Source organism: Megalopta genalis, chromosome 3, assembly GCF_051020955.1.
Source record: "Megalopta genalis isolate 19385.01 chromosome 3, iyMegGena1_principal, whole genome shotgun sequence".
In the NCBI taxonomy this organism is placed as follows: Eukaryota; Metazoa; Arthropoda; class Insecta; order Hymenoptera; family Halictidae; genus Megalopta; species Megalopta genalis.
In genome coordinates, this window is record NC_135015.1 from 9,869,474 (window position 1) to 9,891,763 (window position 22,290).

The 22,290-nt window shown below is 38.9% G+C and overlaps 1 protein-coding gene across 1 annotated transcript; it reads right to left on the reverse strand.

Moving 5' to 3' along the window:
- Positions 1 to 2,511: 2,511 nt before the first annotated feature.
- On the reverse strand, positions 2,512 to 22,164 carry LOC143258916 (uncharacterized). Its single transcript, XM_076519463.1, has 11 exons — positions 21,188 to 22,164; positions 20,390 to 20,489; positions 20,213 to 20,323; positions 19,741 to 19,896; positions 19,616 to 19,668; positions 16,053 to 16,904; positions 15,760 to 15,859; positions 15,427 to 15,537; positions 14,896 to 15,051; positions 14,708 to 14,820; positions 2,512 to 11,632 (listed from the first exon to the last, which is right to left on the reverse strand). Exons 1-10 carry the CDS (start codon positions 22,051 to 22,053, stop codon positions 14,767 to 14,769), a joined length of 2,559 nt encoding a protein of 852 aa, XP_076375578.1. The 5' UTR covers positions 22,054 to 22,164; the 3' UTR covers positions 2,512 to 11,632; positions 14,708 to 14,766.
- Positions 22,165 to 22,290: the final 126 nt, after the last annotated feature.

The window sequence follows — 22,290 nt, forward strand, 5'->3', positions numbered from 1 at the left end:
GCGGCGTATTGTCGGCAACAATGACCGTTCCCGAATCGAGACGATCATTCTAGCGTGGATCATTCGATAATTTCGTCCGAGCCTGCCTTTCTCCCTGTGTCCCTCGGCTCTCGTTCCAACGCCGCCACCATTTCTGTTTGCCGTTTCCGCCTTGGTACTAGTGTTTTGACACGCGCCAAGGAGCCTTCACGAATAACGTAGTCAGATTCGGATTTGTCGGATGGTTCATGGATACCGCACGGCTCGGCGGGCACGGTGAATCGCTCGCGATCATCTTCTTGTTCGCCTCGTCATCTCTGAAACGACCGTGAGAGTATCATGGGACGTAATGAGCCGGCTCCATCACAGGTTAACGAAAAGAGAGACTATACCTACCGAGATAAAAGGCCGCTAAGCGCATTTTCTCGTCGAGCCGTAACCGAGGCTCGGGAACCAGGATCCGCGGACTCGGGATCGTTCCTTTACGACGTACAGTTTATATGAACCAGCGTTCATATGTATAAACTGCGGGAAAGTTATGGTTATGAGCTATTCGTGCTGCGCATTCACAGACCGGTATATGAATTCTTAACCCTTACCAACGTTTATCAGGGTATACCTGTGATTATTTTAATAATTTCTTATGCCTCTGCAAAATTATTGTTTCTGTTTTCTTTGGAATTACGATCCTAACGTAAAAATTTATGTATTGAATTTCTCATTTCAATGTTTGAGATTATTGAAATTATTTGTGCGCTTAATGACAAACTAGAGTTCCGACTTAATGACAAACTAATCTTCTACATATACTAGAGATCTTCTAACTATACTTCTACAAAGTGTGCTACAAATAGATGAATTAATAGCAACAGTTTTAAAAAGAAATAATTACGTTGAATATGAAGCTTTCGATTAACACTGTTTATCAACTACTGTAATTCATAATAACGTTCTCGCACAATACGTTCAATACAATACCGTTTATATTGCAGCACACATTTTAAAACCGCACAAGTCTTTTAAAATTGAAGTGGGGCACGCAAATATAGAGCGTGAATATATGCAGTTCTCGGAAGATGGATGCTGTTCCCGCGCACCGTCAAGGCGAATAAAACGCGTAGGATTAACTCGCGCGTATTTATTCTTCAGTTTTAACCGGCACCTACGCGTATCAGAGGATCACTCTTGAGAAAATGGGAAAAATCTACGAGCCATAGGGATTTCTTCAAAAATATTACGGCATCACGGAAGCTACTCGAAATAAATTCCCATTTGCAGATGCCTGCACATGTAATCTTGTACTTACGCTTTAGTGAATTACGGATTAATATGGCATAATCTTTTTCGAAGGTTAACGTGTATTCACCAGTGAAAAGCACGTTCCGCAACGCAACGAACCGAGACATGCGATTATCGTCGTAGTCTAAGCATCCCAGGTTTAATTGTACGGTAAAACGGACAAGGTTGAATGAAAACCTGTCTAGTTACATTTTTTGGCAACTGTTGGAATTTCTTCATCGTACATACTCTTACGTATGCAGTTTGAATGATCATTTTTTATAATGATTTTGCTGTCTAAATACCATCGGGAAGAGAAATACTTGCTGTATTATTAATGGCATTGCTTGACAAAGAATTATACTTTAGGCCTGGTTTGGGTTCATATTCTAAAGACGAAAACTATTTAGCGTTATTAATGGCTATGATAATTGAGTATGAATTATAAACTAGATCCAACCTTAGCATAAATGTGCAATATATGATGAGACAAAGAGTTTTGCTCGCAATCTAAGGAACTACGAACTCCATAAGACTTCAGAATGCAAGAAACAAGTATCTGTACGCCCTTCAGCTTTCATAAATCAGCGGAGAAAAATCTACATGAAAATCCACGGTGCTCTCCTCGAGTTTCCTTGTATCTGTTTTCTCAGTCTCTTCTGCTACGCTTATAATGTCCTGCTGCATATGATAAAACACTAGGGTTAGCCACAACGTCTTTGTGTCAAGCGTATAATACCAGAACAGTTGGTCGGAAGCGATTGTTAAACGGATGACAAAGTTCGCGGCACAGTGCAAGATTTAGAGCAACGTTCGCCAAAGGAAAAGGATCGTATTTTATTCAACGTATCGTGATCTCACGGAACCCCGAAAGTTTTCCGTTTCCCCCTTATCGCACCTCGGAATAACAACGCGAAAAATGAACTTTCGATGACAACGCGATATGAAAACTATTCTTCCCCGTCGAAGTTTCGACCCGCGCGGCCCTTGCTGTCGGCCATTTTATAAATTCATCAGACTGCCTAGGGGAAGGGTGATCGAAAATCTGCCCTCGTTATGCGTGCTCGTTGCAGGAAAGTTTAATGCGGTGCTTCCTATTGGGATAACTCTGTCCTACCTGTCTCCCCTGTCTCTTCATCATCGTTCGACGTTACTTTCAGAATTCGGAATTACTGTAATCTGATGCGGTAAATGTAGAAGCAAGAAACTAGGCGTACTAATTGGTATATATTTAATAGAATAATTTTTCTTTCAAATTAGTCAAATTAGAGAGGTACATATTTAATAGAATGATTGTCCTGTCAAATTACACCTTAAAATCAGTTATAATCCTATGATATTTATTTGGTTTTTAGTATAGTTAATATCAGACTTGGGCATTATTCGAATTGTTTCGAATGAATATTTATCTAGAATAATTACTCGAATTAATTCTCTTTAGTCGAATATTTTATTCGAATAAGAATTATTCGTAATAAATTATTCTATATATTTATTCGAATAATTCTTCATAATTGTTTTTTTTTTACGTAATGTTCTTAGCACATGTGTGTTGTAAATATGAATCCTGAAATATACGATGAGAAAGATTATTCGGATAAAGGTTATTTGATCGAATAATGAAGGAAAAGTGAGTAGCAATAGAGATTGCTATTAACGTGTGTAAAAATATTGTACACTTTTTAGCAAGGGCTTCTACGTAGTTGTTTATTCTTCTCTGGTGTGATTTGGTGTAGCTTGTGATTTCCTCTTCAATTGAAGCAATTGTTAGGGTGTTCCCAATGTCATCGTTCTTGACGAGCCACGACGCTTTTAAAATCGATCGTAATATTTTTTATTGCTGATTTTCTATCTTTCTCGCTATAGCTGCACTGAATTTTGCGTGAAGACCCACAGTCTAATAATTATCGTTGAACTGTTCACATCCTTAATAAAACTAACACACCCCAAAGACGTTCAGCTGACAATGGGAAGGAAACAGCGTCGTGCTGGGGAGCAGGGTAGCAATCTCATCTTCCTTCATATGTTATCAATCAGCCGGAGCACGGAGGCAGAAGTGTCAGAAAGAAGCGGCAGGGTTGGCTTGTTCCGGCTAGTTTCTGTTGCGCTCTCTATGGAGCGTCTATCGTCGACTTTTCAGCGGGCAACAATAAACGATAGATTGCGTTGTAACTTCGTTTGGCTGGGCGACCGCGGGTGCCCGGTTCCGATCACGTGCCGCATAATAAGCGCGTGCCGGGATAATAATTCCTAAAGACACCTCCTGATGAAGGCTGTGTCGCCGCGCTAACGGGCGCATTGTCGGCCCGCGTCAACCCCGTGATTAATCCCATTATCGTGGCCGGCCCAAGCTTTCCGCGCCGCTCGTGCTGCTCGCCGATCATTTCAACGACGAGCGTAAGTCTCGAGGGCGCCGATTTTTTCAACACCGCGGGTCTGGACGTGCCTGAAAATGAGAAATCGCCTAACGAACGAAACATCGGACGAGCTGCGTCGCGGCAAACGAGGTTAGGCAATCACTGGAAGGAATTGGTCGCGTTGGATTGAAACTTTTTAAGCGTCGAGGACGTTCGAACGCGCCCGGGCAGCTCTTCCGATTGATTTTGCTCCGGAGAACCTTCTAACCGAGCTCCCGGCTGTACATGGATGAAACTTGACAGTGGGACAGCTAAATAACATTAATCGACTCAAGGAACGGCATATCGCGTATTGGCGCAATTACTCGCCCATGATAACTCGTTTAACAACGTCGTTGGTTCGTCGGCCAAGGTCAAGACTCCTCGAACGTTTTATTCCCATTGAATTTCCTCATCGACCCACCCGTCGCGTCGCGTCGCGTCGGCCAGATGCAAATTGAACGCATCGGGATCGACAGAATCGACGGCTTTCCACAACATCAAATCCATTTAGCGAGGATTCATGGACGCGTTCGCACGATAAAATCGGGTTTGTAGTTATTTTCACGATGATACAATACTTTAGTCACGCGAAGTCTCTGTAGCAGCGGTTGAAAATATGATAAGGTAGTGGAGCCGGTTACTGTGGCATGACCAATTGCTGTATGTTTGCTTTCTCCTCGGTCATAATTAATTTTGAATTGTTTAAATGTGAGTACAAAAATTTAATTTGATAAATATAAAGATAACTATGTTCGAAAACAAACTAAGAGTCACAGCAAATTGGTCACACCACAGTAAGTGGCGAAACAGTCATGGATAACCGAAAAGCGTCTCATAACTGTCCTAAAGTAGATATAGCGACTCTGACTTACATCGGTTTTGAATATCTAAAGGAAATATAATGTATTTATTATGTAAAATAGAACTAGAATTGAAATGCATAACCGAAACCTAGAATCGATAGTATGTCATTCATATATTATGCGAAGAATCGAAACCGAAGTCGATATAACTCAAAACCGATAAATCTTATAATAGTTATACTTATGATAGTTGTATTATGTATTTTCTATTATATAATAGCTAGAACCGATGTATAACACTTTGAAACAATTAGAAACAATAAAACCATTTCTTAGATTCGTTTGCGCATAAAATTCAGTTTCACGCAATTCTAAACTCCGTCTCCAAAATATTCCACCACGTGTGTTTTAAGTAATCCGGCAACAGCTCGAAAGTTCCAGTAATTCCGCTGCAAAATTTTTAATTGCACATCCTACACATCCGCGCTCGCCCCAGTGATTACTCGCTTTCCTACATTTCAAACAGTGGTCGCCATAGAGCAGTACTTGAAATAACAAAAGAACTAAGAGAACCGGGCTATAGGATTAATTAACGAGCGAAAAAATGTTTTAGTGGTAGATTGCAGACATACGTTGTGATGTCGATGGGATAAATTAAAGTAGAAAGTAAAGTAAACTCATTTGACCATTGTCAGTCTTATAATTAGACCGCGGATTTTGTGCATTTACGGACAAAAGTGTGTAGCTGAAATATAAAATTGTGAAGGCATAAGAAGAATTTAATAATATTCATACACCATTTTCAATTTATTTAAATGACTAAAAGAAACAATTTATCTTTATTTAATTCCTACTTCGAACAGTCGGTTTGCGAAACGGTATATTATTTTGTTTAACCCTTTCAGAGTGTCGACCGAAGATGTTGTACCTATAAGCAAAAATACTAAACCAGATTGATGCAATATTGTAACGATGCGAACAGGTTTGAGAAAAAAGTAGTAACAATTTTGTGAAAAATAATAATTAGAAAATTTACATACGAACACATTAACTAAGAAAACAAACATTTCTCGAACGTAGCCAGCGACAACACATTGTTGTTCGGGTTATCATGACTGTAAGGGTTTAACTAAAATTATATTATCCGTTTTTAGTTACACATAAGTAGTCCTGTATTTCGTGCATCGTGATTCAATTTAAACATAATATCAAACTCTTACTCCAACAATTACCCGAGCATCATAATTCTGGCAGAAGTGTGTTGCCGGTATAATATCAACCTAGACGTAAGCCAGGTGCGCGCGGCTCGCGCTCTCCTGTACGCACGACCCTCCCAACACGTTCAGAATAAGGGAGACCGGCGACACGAGTCCATAAAATCCCATAAACATCGTCCCCAAGAATCCGGCGAACGCGGTGGGTGAATCGTGCCACTGAATGAAATAAAATATCGCTTTCTGCGGCAATTTTACGGCAATTTTCCGATCGGATGAAACCACTCCGCCGTGGCAGCAAACGCACCAGGTGTCGAGAAAAATCTCTGTCCCTCTTTCCTCCGCAGTCCACTCCCCTTTTTTCCAGGGAAGATGCTGCATGTTTTCCCCGGTCTAGCTAGTTTCCCTCCGAACGAACGCCTCCGGCCACTCGATTAACAGACAGTGTCGGCCAATGAATGACGCCCGTAGTTTCCGCAAAGATAGATACAGACACACGCTGGAACCACAATGACGGAAACGTGTGTGGCCCAATCGAATCGCCGGCAGACCGTAATCGAATTCGACGAGAGCCGGTGACGTTTTTTTCTATTAAACAGTCCTGTGATTCATGGTCCCCGCTCATAACGCACGCTACGGTGAACCGGCGAATTAATCGGACGCGGAAAGCTGTTAAAGCTGTACCAACTTTGATTCTAGAGATTTTATAGATTTTACCGAATCCAAAAGTTGTTTTTCTCCAACATCAACTTTTGAGAAATGTTCAAGGAAATGTCTTTTCGTCTTCAAGAATACAGTTTGTTCCAATCGTAATTGTGAATGACATTTATGTAATCTGAGACAGCGGACTATCTCAAACAATATGGTATATTCTTTTTAAACATTTAAATGTGTTTGAACAATGTTTAAAGACAGTAAAACAACTTGAATGTGCCGTTTATTCTCAAACATTTTGCAATATCTTTTTCAAATTATGGGTCTGTGGCAAAATCTAAAATTTGTTGGACTGCGCTGTTCATTAAATTACTGATCGACAGGAGTGACTGAAATATGAAATAACAATTGATGCAAAGTAATATTTCATGTTGCGGTTACTGAAGAGTGTTATGCCCCCAAAAGTTAATTACAACCAAGCTAGATCATAAATTCGTATTGTTTTATGTAGTATTTTGTAATTTCGTCACAAAATATAGTTCAGCCAACAAAAATCGGGAGACTGAAGAAGATTGAAAAACATTCTACCGTACTTATGAAATTCTATGACCAAGTACTGCGGAGCTCCAAAATTCGAATAAATTTGCAAATTTGGAGGTGATGATGGTCGCGACCGTCCTATTTCTTGAAGTGACCAATTAATTTCATTGGGACGTCTAGAACAGCCGCTGCCTCGGGCGAATACGGCGAAACATTTCAAGGAAGGTATCCCCTCGTAAATCACTTGCCGGCAGAAAGAAGCAGACTCGTTTAACGTTCCGGAATCGTTTTGGTGCAATTTTAGGCGGTAAAGCATCGGAGACGTCGCTAAACCGTCTCGCGATTTATTGGAGCAATCTCGTTCCGTGGACGGGACAGAGGCGTCCCAAGGAGGGTGAAAAATCGATACGTAAGAGTCGGTTGGTCTTCCGGTTCAGAAATACAGGCAGAAATTTAATTTGAGCTTTTGACCGGGAACTAAGAAGTCGCGGTGACCTAAGAACAAATTTTTCGCAGAAGGAAAAACCGTTTCTCCGTCTAGTGCTTTATATTCGCAACAGAAAATCGCGATGTTTCAATATTCAGCGTTTATTTAAATCTTTGCACCGAATGAAACAACGGGATTATGTTTGCTTAAGTGTGTGTTCTAGTCTGAAATCTTCAAAACAACGAATTTTTTAATTTCATTTTCTTAAAGAATACATATAGGGATGTACGATTTTAAACAATCTCAACGACACAAATATTTCACGCAATGTTTAAAAGACTTATTTTTGAAATCTGTAAATTATACAATTTAAAAATTACATCGGCTATCATTGTTACATCAATAATTACCGTTGTAAGACTCGATAAAAGGTTAATAAAGTCTAAGAACATGATGTTCTACGAATTCTGCTGTAACTAATGCAAAAAGATACTTAATCTTAGATAACTAAATCTACGTGCATCGATTCCAATGTTTTCTCCATTTCTGAATTAATAATTCGGATATTACTTATGTAAAAATATTTTTCATATAAAACTAATAGAAAAATCACATGAACTGCAGCCAAAACGGACATGTGGTGCCATTATTGTTTCATCGTACTTCGTCAGTAACATTCATTATCTATTGGAATGATTAAAGGAACAAGTAATTCAATATATGTACAACTTATGTTTACGTGAAATGCAAACCACGATAATGAAAAATATACAGGTGCTTCAACGTTATTTCTGCCGAAGGGTTTGCGTATCGCCCAGCGTTTTCTTGGTGCCATTTAATTTTCTTTCGTTTAGCAGGGCTGGCCGACGAAAACAGGAGGCGGCGCGAGAGCACGACTACTTAACGTCTGTCCCCTGTGCCATTAACGCGAATCGAATCGCTTGCAACGTTGACAATGTTCGGGCCCCTTTTGGCAACGTAAACTCGAATGACGAAGAGAGATACCGTTTCAGCAAACGCGGGCCGATATTGTGCTCGAGTGGTGTCGAGAGTGTCGGCAGGGTTCGTCTTTAGTTATGCCACGTTAGTTACGCTATGCTCGCATCACGATAAATTATATTCCGCCGGATAGAACACAGTCGATCCGACTGCGCAGCTTTCGAATCGACGAAATTTATTCTCACGGCATTTGAAACGAACATTTTTAACGATAACGTTCTATAACTGAGCCAGTCGTTTGTGTTTCAAGTCGTTCTTGTAATATGTGGACGAGAAAGACATGCACCGGTGTGCATTTTCTGTGAACAGAGAGTTACCTACTCTTACTTATATGAAAATTGTTCTATTCAATTAATCAAAAAGTGAAATAAAAATTTATATTTTATAACTGAATACACCGATATTTGACGATACAAGTATATTATCAAGAATTAGAAAGATTTACGATTACGAGAAGAACGGAAGTATGTATTCAAATATTTAATACAAAACGATAACATATTAATTGTTTCAATGGATTTGAATGAGACTGGCGTTTTAAAATAAAGGGTGATAAAAGTATTTGCAGATAGTGATTGTAAAATGGTTACAGTCGCTTTTGTTAAAGCGAGCGTAAAATAATGCTTTGAAAAAACCTAGATATTATATTTTTTTATACATGGAGTCAGTTTACTGCTTTGAGTGGCACACTTAAACGTTCTACCGTAACGAAATTTCCCGCAAAAATACGGCCCATAATCCGATTAATCGAAACGCTATCATCTCTCGCCGGACCGTTGAAATTCGATTGTTCGGAAAGAGGCAATCACGCGAAACTGTTAACGGTATCTGTAGTCTCGCGATGGACGTCGTACCATCTTTAAAGTCGTTGCACTATTTTTGCGAAACATCTTTATTAATGGCATAACGTTAAACAATTGAAGAACAAGGCAATATCTTGCCCTTGCGAGGTTCTTTCGATCAGCCAATAAAGGCAGAAGCTTAGCAAAGCGACAGCTTCCCGATAATTAATTTCTTTCTGCCGCGTTTATTTATAGTCCTTTCGAGGAATCAACCAAATGAACGATAATACTACCGCATATAACCGACAGGGTATTTTTTGCGCTGTCCCCATCTCGAGAGACTTAATTATAAGATCTTGATTAAAAACTCGCAAAGATATAAGCCTGCAATTATTAATGTACGTTTACGTCGAAGCAACAATAAGATACTTTTCGTTGATAAACGATGATTTATAAAAATATTTTGTTCACACTGCAGAGAGAGAGAGAGAGAGAGCTATATATATATATATATATAATTTGAAGAACATTTGAGAATTTTTTGCGGTTTTGAAGCAATATTTGTTACTATATAACAAGAGACATGAGACATTCGTGCTGCTTTATATCATTGTGAGTTTACGTTCAGCCGAATTTTCAACGGCCATTTTAAAATTGTTTCATGTTTCAAATTATTCGAATTATTCAAATTATTACACTTGATATTCTGTAATACATTTCAATGTACAGGGTGTTTCAAATATTTCGGGAATCGCTTTGACGACGTGCAGTGAATATGTATATAAAAATGTATATAAAAATTATAAACGTGGTCTTGTCGAATTTAAATGATTTAAAGAAGTAATCTCAAAATAGTATTAAATAAAAATTGATCTACAGAATCGGTATCACCTATCACTTTTAAAGTTTTTCTACAAAAACGATGAATCAATGTTCTAGTATATTCCCTTTAACCTCTCGATTTCTGTTTGGGAAACGGTTTGAATATTCAAAGAACACTTTAAAATGCAGCAGATGTTTTGAAAGTAGACACAAGTATCATCAAACGATCCCAAAATTTTAGTCAGCAAACGGGAGCAAACAAACAGGATTCTCCAAAGACGGCGATCATCAACATATCATTTAGTTATCGATTCATATTTTAGATATTTATCGATTCGTGTAGATTGCGGATTTCTGAGTTTTTGACAAATATGAATAGCTATAATATGAAACAGTGGAAAGATTAAAAGAATCGAAGAGAATAGAATATACCACGAAAATGATTAAACCCTCTACGATTTATTAAAAAAATCAACATATTTTTTACTTATTTTACTTAGTTACACTTCGAGTTTTTTCATAGCTACACTCTTTAGCAGTTCTTCACGCTTCTAATAATGATCCTAATTAAACGTGGTAATATATATTCATTCAATCAGACTGCATTTCTTGTATCTCACCACTTACTTTCAATCCCAGATTTCGATAACAGAAAAATCGAATTTTGTTTCGATTATGAGGTAATTCATAACTTTCATGTTTATCGTTAATTATGTACGAAATCTTTATCGTTGTTACAGTGCAAGATGTTAAAGAACGAAACAAAGGTATATATCTCATGTATTTTGCAACAGATTCAAAACATATTTATCACGCATTCTGCAGTTTAATTGTAACTTTTTATAGACTGTTAATTAACGTCGCTTTCGCCATCATCGATTCAATTTTGCACACAGTTCCCGTTCTGAAATGGAAAATTCGTGTAATCGCGACAGTGTCTATCAAGAGGATTGAAGAGACACGCTAACGTCGGCTGGTAAAGCTTTTATGGCTCGACGCCAAACCGATCACAGATCCTTTCGGGACCGACATCCACGTGAATTATGCGATTGCCTCCGCAGCTCGACATATGCCACGATCTTCCTGTATTCGCACGTACCCACCCCGCTCGACTTGATTCTATTGCCAGTATTACCATCCGACTTATTTGCTCAGGCTGCGGTTCTCCTTTCAAGCTCGCGTCCCCGCGTACCGTAATCCGGCGATATATGAGCCTCGTTTGTAACTTGTAATTCCTGGTTAAAATGCTCCACATAACTCAGAATTAGCCGTCTTCCGTTTCGACATTTCGTTGTTCTCGCAGTCGTCACGTTTTACCAGTGTTTCTTCACTGCAGCCACCATAGATTTCTTGAAAGAAATATTTCTTTCATACTTATACCCCATATGGACACGGCTCTGGAGTAGGACCGTTCTCAACATCCAATCACTTAAGAAATTTTAGTCGTACAGGAAAATGTTATGTTTAATCCTTGGTCGGCGAACGTTTTGGAATAAAGTAATTTCTTCATTAAAGAGAAGTGTAAGAAGACAGTCACTTAAAACTAACAGTACCTTTCCCTCACACATAAATATGTAATCATTTCTGATAGAATATTCTTTAATTCAAAAGTCTTTTAACAGTACCTTTTTGTCATAAATGGATATAATCCGCAGTTTAGTTATTATTGGGTAGACCTACGCTTCCGAGACGTCTTCCCTTGAAACATCGATTCAGTCCCTTCCAGTCTAAAATTCTGAAATGTACAAAGTGATCGATTAAATGTTGTAGAGTAGTTTTCTAATGTATCTGCGTATTTACGTTGAAATGTTTGTATTTTACTTTCGAATGTCAGGGTAGTTGTAATTTTTACAGCGGTATAGACTATATTCTATCATCATTGACTGCGACACAATTCTCGTTGAACAAGTTTTATCTGACTCGTGTTATTTCTTTTTAAAACGAAACATCATCCTGTTAACTGGGTGATGATACAGATTGTTACTACATCGTTACTGTATCGCTAAAACTACCCCTACGGACGAGACTCGGTTCGTAAATATCCGCGCTGCCTGCGCGTGACGTTCTCCGAAGGGTTCATCTGCCATCCCCACCCGACCATCGAATCAATTATCATTTCATTCTCACAAAATTACCAGTAATTCTAACGCCTGTCGGATTACCGATCGATTTTCCAAAAAAGCGCAAAAATTTCGTTGAGACGACGTAAGCGGCTTAGCGGCGTGTGTCTAGCGGGGCAGCTGTTCCCAGGCGACCTATCGAAAACCCATCTCTTTATACGTATTGTTCATAGCATGAACATTAATCCTGTAAATACCGAAATTATCCGAGAAGGGCTCTTTCCGAAAAGCGGAAAACTGCACGAGCAACGCCAACGTGTAATCGTTCGGCCAGGTAGGGATGGTGCACGGATAAAAGGGCCATTTTGCAAACTCGAGAACAGCGTGTTGTCGAACCATTTGCGATTTAACAATTCAGATCATTGTCATCGGATATTTTGAAATTCGTTGATGTGAGATTGCATCGTGCATTATTAATACATGTATGTATATGTAGCGGAAAAGAGACATGCACATATACACAGAGGAATAATACATGCATAGAAAGAAATAGAGAGAGAGAGAGAGAGAAACAAAGAAAGAAAGAGAGAGAGGGAGAGAGAGAGAGAGAAAGAAAGAAAGAGAGAGAGAGAGAGAGAGTGAGAAAGAAAGAAAGAAAGAGAGAGAGAGAGAGAGAGTGAGAAAGAAAGAAAGAAAGAGAGAGAGAGAGAGAGAAAGAAAGAAAGAGAGAGAGAGAGAGAAGAGAGTGATTATAAATCACGAAATTATGACTTACATTATTTCAAATTTTGTAATTTTTCTGTAATTTTATTTAGAAATTTCTTGTCTCATCGCAATAAATAAATTTGGAGATATGTATATATATATTGTCATATAGTTCTATAGTACTCAATTGAAATATACAATAGATATTACATTAAGCGAAATTATATAAAGTTTATATACTTTATCAAAGCTTCTGAAAATATAAATAAATCAAATTTTTATCAGATTAAATAGTATACATATTTAACGAATATAAAATTAATGTTTTAAGAAAAAACGGTATAATGTCGCCATCGGATGGCGTCACTTTAAAGCTTTAGGGATTCGTACAGCGCCAATTTTTCTGATGACAGAACGCTAAAACTGTTCTTCGAATCACAGGTGAGATATCAACTCGGTACAAACGAAGTATAATAGCACAAATGAAGTATATTAGCACAAACGAAGTATAATAGCACTAACAAAGTATAATAGCACAAACGAAGTATAATAGCACGAACAAAGTATAATAGCACGAACAAAGTATAACAGCACGAACAAAGTATAATAGCACGAACAAAGTATAACAGCACGAACGAAGTATAATAGCACGAACAAAGTATAACAGCACGAACAAAGTATAACAGCACGAACAAAGTATAACAGCACGAACAAAGTATAACAGCACGAACAAAGTATAACAGCACGAACAAAGTATAATAGCACGAACAAAGTATAATAGCGCAAAGAAGTAAATTTAGCATTATATGATATGGTAGGGCCATAGACTTTGCTTGTGCTAACACCCCATGTAAATTATTACCGAAGAATAAGGCTTCAGAACTTCCATTACCATTTCCGTATCGCGCTCATCGTTACCGATATTTTAGAAATTTGAGCTTCTTAGTGACAATCGAGTATTTTGTATACTTTATTTGTATTACGGCACGTTTTATGATTTGAAAGCCACAAATTCATACGGCGCCTATATTCAAACGACACTTCTCAATCTGGAACTAGAAGCTTTACAAACTTCGAAATGTGATGCGTAAAGAAAGGGATTTACCGAAATAATTTTTCGAAATATTTGTGCTTCAAAAGTTTTCCTGTACCTCGAGTTCAGTTATCTATACATGTTTAAACATTAGATTCTAAAACAGACAAGAGAATACTCAAAAGTATCATTAGGAAAAGAAATTCTTACAGTCATTGAACAACTAGAAATAATAAATTCGTCAATAGAATATTTTCGATGTAAAAATTCTTCGACACATTCATGCTATAAAAATCACTGTGTGTTTTACGTTATTAATTAATTCCATCAACGAATTAAATGTCAAAATAGCTAAGGGAGTGCTTAATCATATTTCTAACAAGCGGAATTATTATAAATATTAAGAAGCCAGAAATAATAAATTTATTAATGAAAGGATTTATGTAAGTTATTGTGTTTCAAGTATTTGGGGACACAGCAGCCCCAATACCATTTCGATGACGAGCCCAATGTTACCGATAATCCACGCATTTAGGCGCGATAGTAGAAACAGAATATGTTGTATACCTTATTTCTACTAGTAGTGAACAAACTACGTAGCAAACTATCAGTCTCTGTTCAATATTTATTGAAATCCGTAGCTGTGATTAGAAAGCAATATTTATACAAATTCACAGACTTATGAATTCAACTTACAAGAGTCGATTTTGATAAAACGGTATTTAAAAAAATCGAGGTAATTCGGTATGTAAAGTGTAGAGATATGTTTAAAAATCTTTCGCACTTTATTTTCCATATAATTACTTCCCTACAAGTTGCCTCTCTTCGTCACATCTTTTTCAACCATCCCCAAGGCTAACCCAATTTCTTATTGATACCAAACTTGTAACCCTTTGAAGGTGTACCTTTCACTTTGGCATAAGTTTAAATATCTATCGATCAAATTAATCCTTGCAATAATGAGATCCATAGCTACGTGACTTCTTCGTAAAATTAGGAAACTGTTACTTACTGATGAGTTATATATCTGGAGATAATGGTCTTCATTTAATCGTTGGTACGTGTCCCATTTTAGATCATAACTGTGCGTAGCATATTTAAATAAATAACCGATGACTGGATTACCTGGATCAAGTATTAACATGTTTAGTCTGTTGTACATTTATATAGCGCATACTGAATTTAATTAAAAACACCTACAGAGCTGAACGTATTTAGAGATAAAGTAAATATTTTTCCAGCTGTTAGTTTCGGAGGGTAGTTGGATACAATGCTCAACAGAACTAGATCGTGAGCTTTTTTTGATGGTAAATTGTACCAGTTGATATCATAGACGGCTGGCCCAATCTTGCTGCACTGATGAAACGTTATGGTTCATTGAAACAGTCAAGCGTTGCCACAGTGGTTACAGACATCACATCGAGCATGCAAAATACATCAATTGATATTAATTTTAGGGGGACACTGTATCCTTTTCCAAGAATGTATACATTCTTTCCGAATTGTCTTTAAGTAATTGTAAGGCGAAGTAAATCTCAACTTCATTTAATTTTTTGACATTTTTGATGAATTTTTTAAAACAAGTTTTTTAAATTCACGACGCCAACATAAAGCCAGCATTAATTGCACTATGCAGTTGACGAAATTTTATAATGGACGAATGTCTCTCCATAGTGTCCTCCTAAAGGTTATGCAAGAAGTGGAAGTAAAACAATATAGCCTAACAAATACCTGTTCAGTCAAAAGTTCACCTATGTAACAACATATTGATATGTTAAATGTGAAGGAAATGAGTAACACGATATACGTGAATATCGCAACAATGTCATTGTTCTGCCATTCCTGAGGACATAGAACATCATGGATCAGACGGTGTTACATTTCTCAGCAAGTTTATTGAATCCTGCGGAAAGTTTCGGATGCCAAGGCGATTATATGTTAACTCGTGCATGTAGAACGTAACATCACGATGCACAATCTTATTTAGTTATAAGACCGAAATTTTTGTACTCTGCTAATCAACATGGGAACTTCCTGCAGGATTGAACACAAACGAAATATTACCAGCAGACAATAGTATTCGACCACGCACAAAAGGAACGTGGACTCCACGATCTCCGTTAGGCATATCTCACGCAAAGCTTTTTCAACGTTTTTCGAAAATCTGAAACAAGCATGACAATCGGCATAAAATCTTGCGCACTGCCTATAAAGATTACGATGTAACAAAATAGTAATTGATTAACATAAAATTTCAATGAAATTTGCTTTTACGTATCTTTATTCTTATAGTATAGGAAGAAATGTTATGATCTTATAATAGAATATTTAAAACAGCAATAAAGAGAGAGATTTACCTGAGAATCTCCACATGCTCGCGAACGATGACAGCTACCGGATTAAGTCGAGTATTTTCTTCGATATTTTCAACAAGGTTCTCCAACCTCGCGATCTGTATTTGCACCTGGCCGCAGATGTGAGTGACAAAGGTTGCGGCTAAACAGTATGAAGCAATAGTGATGCTGTATCTCACGAAGCCGGAGAAGCAGTGCATGGAGAAAATGATTTCGTACGTGGGATGGGCTTGGGTGTCGAAGAATGTATCGTAACCAGGATATATCAGCGGCTTCAAAGTTACGTTCCCTCTCATCTTCGGTTTCGAGAGGAACGGCATTATGGTGTGATAGGACATGCCACCACTGTAGAGGAAAATCGCGCACAAGGTAATCAGCTGCCGGCTGATAGACGATTGCCTGAGCATGATCTGGCGATAACGTTCATCGACCACCGTTTGCCAATCTCGTTCCACGTGGTTGATACAATTTTTGAAAACATTCCCTTTCAAGATCAGGTAAAGATACTTGATCGTGGAGGTCACGCAAAATCCGAGCGGACCGATCAGCTTCACCTTAACGTACATGTTCTTCTCCACGAAAATTAGGTAGTGTCCCGGCGGTATCATCGAGAACAGCAAGTCGGAGAAGCACATTGTCAGCATGACGATCGACACCAGTTTCTCCAGCCTGCTGATTCGGTTGTAGACGAACGACCAAATGCCGATCGGTCGCATCACCCATCGGCACATTTCCAGAGTATAGTTCACATCGTTCTTGTAATTGGAATTGTTGAAGTGGTCGTCAGCTCTGTCAGCTGATCGATCACGCATGATGATGAAACCTCTGGTGCACTTTGTCGACTGAATGAGACACGACAGTCAGCTACCAAATGATATTCTCAAGACGCAAGCGCGTCCTTCCGACGCGCTTTTTGCTAGACTCGATTGCCAATGGGAAACTCTGCATCAGGATTTCAATTTTAAACGTTTCACGAGGGGACGCGGCGATCGATGAACGGATAGAATTTTTTGTACATTTCTTATTTATTGAGTAGTTTAGGTTCGAGGGGAATGCCGTTCTCTCTGGTAAAAGTGATATTTAGATTTTCCAGTGTATTTTTTGCAGAACTTTACCATTCGACTATAGACTAGGATAGCAAACGGTTTAACCTCGGACAGTAATATAGGAAGTAAGTTAAATTGACGGATTACGAAGATACAGCTTCCTGACTTTATCTGTTTAGTGTTTAATTTAATACATTACACTAAAATTTAATACATTCTTTAAGATAAATTCTACGCTTTATATTCTCTTTGATGTAAATTCTATATTTGTATTTGTAGTAATTTTCGAGGCATAAAATTCATCCGCTGAGTTCGTGAAATAGTTTAAATTGTTTAAATTAATTTTAAGCATTTAGTGTCCTACGCAGATTAGAGGAGAACGCCCATTAACTCCACCCAAGTGTGGCCAAGTCTCTCAAGTATTGGATTTTAAAACATTTGTTGCACAACATTTGCATCTTTTATGTGGATGGAAGGATAAGAACATGAGTATTCCAATTTGCATTGTGTTAACGGCTTATAAAAATTGAAATAAATATTACATTTATTGACTCTATAGTATGAACTGTTAATATACAAAGCAATTTATTACTATAGAAGAATTATGGAACTTGAACAAAGAAAGTACTGAATATCAAGTGACGCCCACTTTCTGATGAGATTGGTACCGTGATAGAGCTTCTAAAGCTGAATCCAACGATACCCGGTTCTAGGGGCAGATGGCAACCAGTGTTTCCATATGCCGGCAACATAGGGGAACTCCACGCATCCGCACTAAAAAGCGAACACCGAAGTGGTGGGAATGCGCCGTGTAGCAAAAAGCTGACCTATGCGTCGTTACGTCACGATATCGTGTCGTTTCGTTGCAGACGTATGATAATTGGGGTAGTCAACAATCCCCTCTATTACTCCACTTCAGTTTGTCGACTGTTCTGGGGGTAATACGGACATTAGGAACGCCCCTATGATGCCGGCGAATAGAAAAATTGGTGTCAACCAGCGTTGCCACGGGAACTCTTCCCAACACTTCCTAACACATGTGCCCCTCCGTCGTTTCTCCCACTTTTCCCGCCAGGATTGCAACGGGTGCCCGTACAGAACCGATTCTCCACGTAAAGCAGGGCTCCGAATTATGTGCTCGCAATACGCCGATCACGAGGGCTACGCCTCCTGACTTCCGTTGCGCGTTTCGCTCACGCGTAGGATTTCCCACGTAGCCCTCGCGATTGGCGTGTTGCGTGCAAATAATTCCGAGTCCCGACGTAAAGTAATGCGCTTAGGAAGTCGCGTCGCGTAGTAGAAAAATATTACGTCCACCCAGTAGTCTTGACAGGAAGAAAGGGGAAGCGAAGGACCATGAAGGCGCGACTGGCAAAGAGGGGTTCGGCAAGGGGTTCAGAAATGGTAACGCTGATGCCAACCACCGTTATCGCGCATTCCCACAAATGTCACATGATTCTGTCTGTGACATTACGGACGAGCAATTCAGCAGAATAGGGGTAGTGGGCAGCGTAGTCGACTGACACGCGTGACCAGCGCTCGCAGGAAAATGAGTCAGATTTGACTGATACGTGACGCATGCTCCGGGAGTCCTGAACTGCGGAGTCCTGGCACATCTACCGGATGTACATTATAATTCTAAACTACGAACGCTGAGACTCTACTTCGTGTTGCGTTACTTCGCAGTACGGGACTCCGGGCGCACGCGTCACCTATCCCCACTCCTTCGAAGTCAGATCTGACTTATCTTCCCGTGAACGCTGGCCGTGACCAATCACAAACGGAAGAGCATCCCTGGTAACGCTACTGTTTAATTGCTCATCCGTGACGTCACGAATGAAACACGTAGAAAGCACCATCGACATCGGTGGTGCTAATACGAATCCGACCGATTGAAGTCGTGATGAGACATAATTTGTTCATCTAATAGGTTCATATTAGTTCCTAAATTCAGGTGAAGGAGATTTTTTGGAATACTCACGACAGCGAAGCTGTACAGCGTTAGTTTAATGATACTTCTAGCAATAAGTTCGCGAGCTAATAGCTGTCATGCTGATACAGCTCGTTTGTATAGTCGTTGATAATATAAAATAGTAGCACATACATGTGTACACGTATATCGAAATACACGTGTACACGTGTACTGGAATACAGCTCACACTCAGATTTTCGATGCACCAGAACAGTAACGCATAAGTTATAACGATTTGATATGCTCACCTTAGCATGATTTCGCACCCACGAATTCCACGGCCCAGAAAATATAAATAGATACTGATAATATTTTATTCAACAAACTGTTTCTGTTTGAATCATTTTTGTACTACCGTTCTTATTGAACAATATAACTTGGAAGTGTTTCTTAGCATGGAGTCAGAACCCAATATGATGTAAACGTTTTTTATCGCAACAGATGTTTTCCCGTTTCGTAAATCTAGATCACAGAAGATCTATAAAACTTCTCACATGCTTGAAATATTTCTTGGTAATAATGATAAGAAGAATTAGACGTTCAGTTACGATGTGGCAAATGTCCGAAGCAGATTCAAGTAAATTACTGATGTCTTCACAACCTGAAAAATATTAATCATAAAAAATCTTTCTTCAACAAAACTTCAAATAATAATTTCGTCGAAATCACCTACAGTGCCGAACGTGTTTAGGGACAGATTTATAATTTTCCCAGCCGAGAGTTTAGGCGGATAGAGAGCTATAGCACTGAGTAGGATTAGGTTGTAAGAGTTCTTCGATGATAAATTATACCAACGAATCTCGTAGGCAGCTGGACCCATTTGGCTGCACTAGTGTAACGTTTCGATAAAGAAAAGGATTATGAAAACCAAGAAAATATTATTTTATCCTCCATTGATATCGATACTATTATAAATATGATCATCATTTCATGTTAAACCGGACACACTGTAGATTACGCAAATGTTGTTCGTTATTTCATGCGCGTAGTTCGTCTATAAATCTTCATGTGAACAAATTCTGCTCGAAATATTCTGTTTATTTGCGTTTGCCGTGTTACTTTCAGATCACGATCAGCATTGCACTTCGTTTGCAACACACGCGTCTACTACAGTGCTACACTCAATGACATTTGTTGATAAATACCTGTTCGGATAGAACTTCACCTATGTAACAAAATATGAATATAATGAAGGTGAAGGAGATCAACAACATAATGTACGTCAGTATTGCAATCGCGTCGCTGTTCGCCCATTCCTAAAAACAGGATAAATCAGTAAAGGTTAACTGCATAAATTGATACACTGCCCGATAATCATTTACCATCAGACAATAATACTCGAGCAGACACATTATCAACGTCGATTCCACGATCTCTGTCAAGCAAACCTCGCGTAAAGCTTCTTCGACGTCTTTAGAGAACCTAGAAAAATTATACATTTATCATTGTAAACGGTAAACATTAGCAATGTAGAACATCTGATTTCGAAAGATCGACAAAGCTAGAGGAATTTGTTTCTATCACAATCTCGTGTGCTGAATTTTATTAGGGTTTGCATGATCTAAAAGGATTGAATCAGTAATTACTGTTCTAAATTATAATATTTTCGTCTCAGGTTCGTTAAATCACTTGCGTTGGTTTTATGAGCTTTTTAGTTGTTTCGTGTTAACGGTAGGATATATAGAAAGATAGCCACAGTGCTGAAATCATAAGAAAATAACACTTTATTGTTTGTCTTTTTCTGAAAAAATGTGTCTGCTACAAGTGTTTCATATTTAACAACCAATACCATATACGGTGCACTTTACTATTTTGTAAAAGTACTTCAATATACACAATCGAGTATGATGTTAGAAATATAAAATCGTTGTAAACCGAAGCGTAAATATGTGACTGAAGTCCTATAAAAGCCTCTAATTCGTTGCGATTATTTTTTAAGAATGACAAGCGAAAAACAAAGTCCTCAGCAGATAGATAAATTTGTATAGAGAAAAACATTGAATTAAAACGTAGTAGAACGTTATGAGTTATTTCAGAAAATGAGTACGAATGAAGTTAAATGTGTATACAAATTTGATTACGGTTCATTGTTACGTTTGGGAACGATCTGAACACATTACCTCAATACCTCGGCATGGTCTCGAACGATGACAGCAATACGCTCCCGAAAAGTATTTTTCTCCCGATATTCGTCAATCAATTTGTCCATTCGAGCTATTTGGATCTGAATCTGTCCGCACATATGCGTGACAAATGTGGCGGCCAGACTGTATGCGCCGGTCGTGATGGTCTGCATGACCATCGCGGTGAAACAATGGGTTAAGAACACGAGCTCGTAGGTCGGACTGGACTGAATGTCGAGAAAGTTGAAGCAAGGATAAGTGACCGGCCTTAGAGTGACATTCGTGTTGGCTCTCTCCTTCGATAAGAATTGCATCACGGTGTGATAGGACATACCTCCCGAATAGAGGAAAGCCACGCACACGGTGATCAGATACCTGCTGATGGACGCTTGCTTTAACATGATGGCTCGATGATCCGGGTCCCGCACCATTCTCCAATCCTGTTCCACGTGCTTGATGCACCTGCAGAGGATGTTGCCTCTCACGCTGAGAAGAAAGTATTTGATCGTGGAGAACACGCAGAAACTAATCGGGCCGAGCAGCTTCACTATGTTCTGCAAGTCCTCTTCCAAGAAGAACATAGTGTAGACCGACGGCAGCATGATGAACAGCAGGCTGGAGAAACAAATTAATTGCAGCGGGATGGAAGCAACCCTTTCTAGCTTGCTAACGCGATGGTACATGTAAGTCCACACGCCCAGCGGTTTCAACAGCCACCGACACATCCCTAATGTGTAATTTACATCGTTTTCATAGTCGTTGTCGAAACTCTTCACTTCATTGCTCGATCGTGCACGCATGGTGACCATCCAGGTGCGCGTTCTCGACTGAACAGGACACCGCAGGAAACCGCCGCACAACATTGTCAGAACGCAAGCGCGAATATGACAACATTCAACGGTTTCCTATGAGCATACGTGACTATAATCGTGCAGAGGGAAACTATCGATTTTTTTTTAGTCATTGTTTGCCCGTGTTCCGAACTGAACCGCAAAAGGGGGACATCAGTTCTTCGCTGCGGTGTTTTTTTCACTCGCGGACCTTCTGCCTGTCATATGCAATCGAAGAAGAACCGGGGACAGAAGCACATAAGTGGTAGG

What these genes read in the sequence shown, in the direction of transcription:
- LOC143258916 (XM_076519463.1), bottom strand. Translation starts at nt 22,053, where the DNA reads ATGTTGTGCGGCGGTTTCCTGCGGTGTCCTGTTCAGTCGAGAACGCGC. An exon ending in CTTCGGACATTTGCCACATC is followed by an intron (nt 16,905 to 19,615) that starts GTAACTGAACGT and finishes TAGCTGACTGTC; the next exon opens with GTGTCTCATTCAGTCGACAA. An exon ending in TCGAATACTATTGTCTGCTG is followed by an intron (nt 15,538 to 15,759) that starts GTAATATTTCGT and finishes CTATGTCCTCAG; the next exon opens with GAATGGCAGAACAATGACAT.